At 35.8% G+C, this 6,512-nt stretch overlaps 1 protein-coding gene across 5 annotated transcripts in view; it reads right to left on the reverse strand.

Annotated features, from left to right (window-relative positions):
- Nucleotides 1–6,512, reverse strand: part of LOC107597792 (disabled homolog 1-like) — a 171,127-nt gene that overhangs the window by 47,105 nt on the left and 117,510 nt on the right. For all 5 annotated transcript variants that reach the window (XM_016288976.1, XM_016288974.1, XM_016288972.1 and 2 more), the window contains exon 4: nucleotides 1,781–1,879. In XM_016288976.1, coding sequence (XP_016144462.1) covers nucleotides 1,781–1,879 — 99 coding nt within the window. The remainder of the gene's footprint in view (nucleotides 1–1,780; nucleotides 1,880–6,512) is intronic.

Consider the following 6,512-nt stretch of genomic DNA (forward strand, 5'->3'; position numbering starts at 1 on the left):
TTACAAAGTGAATTCCTCTTTCAAACTCTCCTTCTGTGGAACAGCACTTTGGTGTACGTGATCCGGTCTGATACTTCATAAATAAGCATTATTCTCTCCATTTATAACTAGCTCAGGTGTGATTCACTAGCTGTTATTGCCATTTACTCTCCATCAAGATGGCGTAAGGCCCTGCAGATGGGTCTTGTAAAGCTACGGACATTCTATTCTAAGAAGTCTGTTCAATTAGGCTTCTCTGATTTCCCCGGAGAGCGCTCCTCTCTTTAAAACGCATCATTAACACAGGCTTACCTCTCCCAAAGGATGGCCTCACCCCCGCCTAACACAGAGCAGACTCGAGCCTGCTTACAGCAACCGCACACTAACACACAGAAACCATCTTTTGCCATCGACCCAAACTTTTGAGGCCTAGAAGATGAGGGCCTCTTGAAGAGCCATCAGCCCTAGCCTATAAAACTAACTGTCCACAAGCAGAATTGTAAATTCCACTTTGATTTCTGAGTTATGTCTGTGAAATAATTGGTACTTATTTTTGTGAAAACAGAAATGTTAAGGCCTGTACACATTTCATCTGCTCACACACAGATGCTGTGGTGCAATTATGAAAGACATTTTTCAACACTGGTTTATTGCAGCATAAATTACTATATTTCAGACTGATGCTGTCACTCTAGTAATCCTACATGTATTTTTGCCATATAAATATTTAAAAAATATATATTTCAGCATTACTCCCAGTTGACTCCCAAACAAACCTTCCCTTAAAACTGATTCAACCTTAAAATTGTTCCTCTTACCCTAAACAATAACCTACCAATAATATTTTTGTAAAACATTTGAGTATACCATTTATTATTGTGAATATGTATTTTTAATTACACATTGTGATATGAACAATCAGTCAGTAAACAGACTAATAAAAGTTTCATAAACTAAAGTATTTCACTGAGAGTTTTGGTTCAAACGTCACCAACAACTGACCCACAGTTTAGCAAGGAAGTTAGCTGTGAACTTCAATTTCAATTTGACTTATAGCGATAATTATAAAGTTTTAATAATCATTCTAATATGACAATTGGGAAAGTCCATACCACAATAAAGACACAGACGAACAATATTGTTGGAATCACTTTCAAAACTATTTTTACATCTTATAAACAATAAAAACATTGACATCCAATCCGAATCCACCTGCTTTTAATGAGCTTGAGCATTTAAAGCAGCAGTACGACATAACGTCAGCATGTGTTCATAATAAACAGAACATTGGTATGAATGCTAACATAGTTATCATTATAGTTTATATCTCATAGTTAACGTTCTTAGTGTGAAAGGGCCTTTAGTCTGATTCAAATCGCTAACTCACAGGCTAATTTGAAACTGTCGTGTATAATGAATCCTTTTTACCGACTCATTAAAAATAACAATTTCTTAAGAATCATCTTTGAACTGGACATCTCAGCTCACCATGTGTTTGTTGTTACAATTAGCTCTCCCATTGAGGTTTTCACTAATGCCGACTGCTTTATTGCATGTGCCGTTCATCAATACATTGATGGAAGGAAAAGTAAAAAATGTCAACTAGATATTAGCTACAACATATCTCCAAAGTAATGAAAAACACAACATGTCCTTTTCGTAGATAAAACAAACAGAAACCAGGTTATGCATCTGAGGATTTGTATTTGTGGCTCAGACGCTTGCTTCAAAGGATCATGGGTAGTGACAGGACACAATTCCCCCCGCCCACCCCCGACTCTGAAGCACTCCCCCGACTCACCCCCGACTTCTCATCGAAGATCTTGATCCCTCCAAAGGACACAGTGAGAAAAACTTTCTGTTTGTGTTCTCCTTTAGACCGCGCAGAGGCTGCGATTCCCTGCAGACAAGAAGATGAAAACAGAAACATGAGAAAAAAAGAAATGAAGATAAAACAGAAACAGAGCAGAACGGAACGGAAAGGCAGCTTTCGCTACTTGCAGCAATCCTTAGGGAGAATTAGCCTAGCTGTTATGTAAAGAAATTGATTCATTTTCTCTCTGTTTTCAACCATTTCGGAGGTTCTGATATGTGCTGGTTTGGAGTAACTAGGGACAACTGACACTATACAGGTAGAAGCTGTAATTACACCATTCTGCTGATCTTACTCTACCGACGGTCATTCAAAAGTAGACATATCAAACCATCCCCACCCAAAAATATATGTGGAACTCCCTTGATTCTTTCAAACAACTCTTCCCCAAAGGACCACATGCAGATGATAGACTGAGCAGTGTGTTTACTGAGAATACATGAGAAAACACCAAACATACAAAATGCTGTTCATCCGGTCACAAAACCACCATTCATCTTAACAGTTTGGATGAAACTGAAGAAAAAACGGCCAACTTCACTCATTTTACATCAGTAGTTGCCTGTAGGTGTCTCCATATCCCCTCCTCAGCTAATACACCTCCATAATGAACATAATAAAATTATATTGATATATATTATTTAATAAATCTGTAAAAATGTCAACAATTCTGTGTTTTTCTGTCAATATGGGGTGCTGTGTGTACATTAATGAGGGAAAAAAATTAACTTAAATGATTTTAGCAAATGGCTGCAATATAACAAAGAGTGAAAAATTTAAGGGGGTCTCAATACTTTCTGTACCCACTGTATCTCAATATATCTTATAATTGTTTGACAGTGTGTAATGCATTTTTATAGCCTTTTACCAATAAAATTATGATAATTTCTTACAGTGTACCAGAGGCAGCACTCTGAAAGGCTCATAGTGACCCGGGACAAGGCACTGCAAATGTAATATTTTGTCAACAGCAATTGAATATAATACAAAAACAAAATATCATTATTAAACTACAGATACATTAAAATATTCACACGTTTGAATGAGTACATTTTGCACTTTTAATAAACCAAACAGCAATGCATTTTATTTTGTAATTCACAGAAATGCTTAATCTGTACTGTTCACCCACACACAATTCACACCGGACACAATTAATTTTCAACAAGAGAAGTAGAGGTAGGTAAAACTCCTGCAAATGAGCGATAGAGAAGCTGAGAGCGGTATGGGGAAAAAAAAGTGCCACCCCAGATGGTTGTGCGCCGCCTTTGCCAGAATCCGTCACTGTGATGAATAGATATCACACTGCAGACCTAAATCCATTTAAAATTGTTCTCATTTGTTTTTGTATATTTTCATAAACCACTTGTCAAGTCAGATTTGCAAAATATAAAGTTGCAGTAAACCAAAAGCCGAAACTTGTTCTAAAATCAAGCTTGCTTCATATGTCCAAGCCATTCAGAGGTGTGTGTTTGGCCGTTTCTCCAAACAGCTGGAGCCCTCAAGTCTTTCAGGACCATAATACATTCTTGCCAATCAGATGATGCTGTTTCTTGATCTTTCTTCCAAGTGTGCAGGGACCAGCATCCATCAGTCGCATGATGTATGTTAGCACACCATTATGCCTATCAATATGTGCTGGCGAGATGATGAATGAGCCATTCTAATGCCAGCAGCTGGAAGATCATGGCGAAAAGAGCACAAGCGCTGACATTTCAAACTCAGACAGTGTGTGTATAAGTGTTGCTGGAGTTGCAGATGTGAAATATAAGATGTAAATGTGCAATCCAGAGTGCCTGGGCAGAGCTTCGTCTGCAGGAGAAGTTGGACAGATGCTTAATGAAGTTTTTAGAGCGCTACGTGGGCTGATTATCAAGGGAGGATGGGGATTATATGAAAAGACTCAAGTCAAACCGTTGTTTAAACTCTTCTTCCCGACAGAACAGAGAGGCATAAAAATTGAGAGAGTGGAATAAGAGATTAAAAATGACACTATGGGACTCATTTGTTTGCTAAGGAGTGGAGGACTGTGGGAATATGTATATAGATTATGTGTCTGGATGAGTGAGAGGTAAACAGCTCGGATCAATAACAGTCTGGACATTCCAATCAGACCAACATGCAAATTAGACGGCAACATCACCCACTCTCTCAAACACACTATGAAACTAATCTAAACTCTGGTGAAAAGGGTGCAATTTATGGCGAACATACAATAAGACACTGATTTTCGGAGGCATCAAGACAATGTGTATCATTGTCTACTTATGTGTATCAGGGGCACACATGCATGCACAAATAAAGCAACCCACATACACGTGGTCGTGTGACGCCTGGTGTTCACATGGCTCATTACCCAGTCTAATGGATGTGGCTTATTCATTCAACTGACTGAAATGACACCTTTATGTAGCTAATTAAATGAGGATTGCTAAAAACATTTATCATATTGTTTTCAAATAAAGGTAATTATAAATACTACTGGTATTTAAACCATAAAACTACACTTAAAAGAAAACTTTGCAAAAACTAGTCATGGAATCCTCATTGTCAGCCAAGCCCATGCCCGGTTTAACAAGGGTACTAGAGGGTGCTAAATACCCTCAAACGAAAGCAAAAGCAATTGGCTAGTTGACCAAGATGATGTCAATGAGCTTCGGCGACACGAGTGTGGGCATGCTTAGAAGATTGCTTCATTCTTACCACTGTTGATTACATGGTTCAGCATCAGTGGTTAGTCAAAATCCACGGGGATCTATTCATTCAAACATAAACCACTCAAATGTGCAATACTGTACATTTTCGGAGAGTTGATTTTGTCCTGACTGCTATTTATAAGATCATAAGATTTGCTACTGTCAAAGGAGACGCTCAGATATTTCTGCATTATGGACTCAATGTATGTTTTGTTTATTTGTTAACCTTATTTATAACTGTATCTGTACAATTTAACATAATTTAATTATAGTAGATTTGTATTTATTAAAATATTGGTGTTTGTATTTCCCTGTATTTTTATTCATATTTATTAGTGCAGTCAAATGATTAATCGCATCCAAAAAAAAGTTTTTGTTTACATAATATATGTGTGTATACTGTGTATATTTATTATGTATATATGAATATAAACACATGCATGTATATATTTAAGAAAATATGTTATGTTTATATATTAAATATATTTATATATAATATAAAATATAAGAATATAAATATATAAATGTATATACACGTAAATATTTTCAAAATATATACTGTATGTGTGTGTATTTATATATACATAATAAATATACACCATATACACACAACAAAAACTTTTTTTTGGATGCGATTAATCGTTTGACAGCACTAATAAATATTAATAAAAATACAGGTCCTGCTATATATAATAAATATACACAGTACAGATACATATATTATGTAAAAAACAACCTTTTATTTTGGATGCGATTATTCGTTTGACAGCACTAATATTTATCTGTTTCGTGAAAATGAGCATTTGTTGCATAAATCACTATCTGTCTGGTGTCTATAAGCAGAGCATACAGTATATTTTTACAAATAGTTTGCATTAATTAACAAATAAAACAAATCTTTAAATTAGTCATAACTATGTACTAATTGTATCTTTTTACAGCCTGTGTTTTCATCTAAAAATACGTTTGATTCTAAGATCACTATGTGTAAATGTAAAATATTAAAATATGTTGTGAAAATGATGATGGAACAAACTGATGCATGTGCAGAATTGAGAAACGGATATTTATGAAGATCAGTTGATGTCTCACAAGGCAAATGTTTTTTAGTTCAAAAAAGTAAATGCAATACAATCATTTTCAAAAAATAAGTAATTTGTACATTTACATAATTGGTAAGGGAAAAAGACATTGTGTAGCTATGTGTACACACCATGAGTTCAAGTCAACTTTCATTTTGTGAACAGTACAGATTAGTGTATTTCATTCATTCAACTCTGCCTGACACAAACATGCAAAATTTCAAATGCCACTGGCTCAATTAACGTTTATAGTATAGTAATAATAATAATGTAGATCTTAGTTGCATTTTAAGTGATATTTTAAATCCTATAAACATATATAGGCCCTAGGGATGGAACGATTACCGGTTTCACGATAAATCACGATAAAATGCCCTGACGGTTAGTATTACCGTTTAAAATTTAATTATCATCAAAACCGTGTTTGATTATCGCACTTTTGAAACTCGCGGTAAATCTTGTCCAGCCAGCATCAGTCTGACGCAGAAGCAGCATGCAGTGTTGTTGTTGTTGTTTTTTTGCACGAGACGAAATGGCGGAAGGCAGTGACAGCGCTCTGGAGATTTTTTAGCCATCTAAGAGGACCAAATTGGTGGTCTGGTCGTATTTTCTTGCAAGAAGAAAGTCGCTGCAAAAGTGGGAAACGCATCAAATTTGCTCAGCCATCTTCGTGACCACCACCCACTGTTACATAGCTAACTGGGCAAATAATTGGACAAAAAATATTGATTAGAGTTTAAATATTTCGTTATCTCACTTGTTTAACGCAAAGCTTCCGCGAAGAGAAGTTCGCAGCAAGTGGCTTTGAGCCAAGACGAACGAACGTTCAAACTATCAGGTTGACATTTAAGGGATATTGTATATTCATAGTTAACTTATTAC

Source organism: Sinocyclocheilus grahami, unplaced genomic scaffold (genome assembly GCF_001515645.1).
Source record: "Sinocyclocheilus grahami isolate Dianchi unplaced genomic scaffold, SAMN03320097.WGS_v1.1 scaffold237.1, whole genome shotgun sequence".
NCBI classification, from domain to species: domain Eukaryota; kingdom Metazoa; phylum Chordata; class Actinopteri; order Cypriniformes; family Cyprinidae; genus Sinocyclocheilus; species Sinocyclocheilus grahami.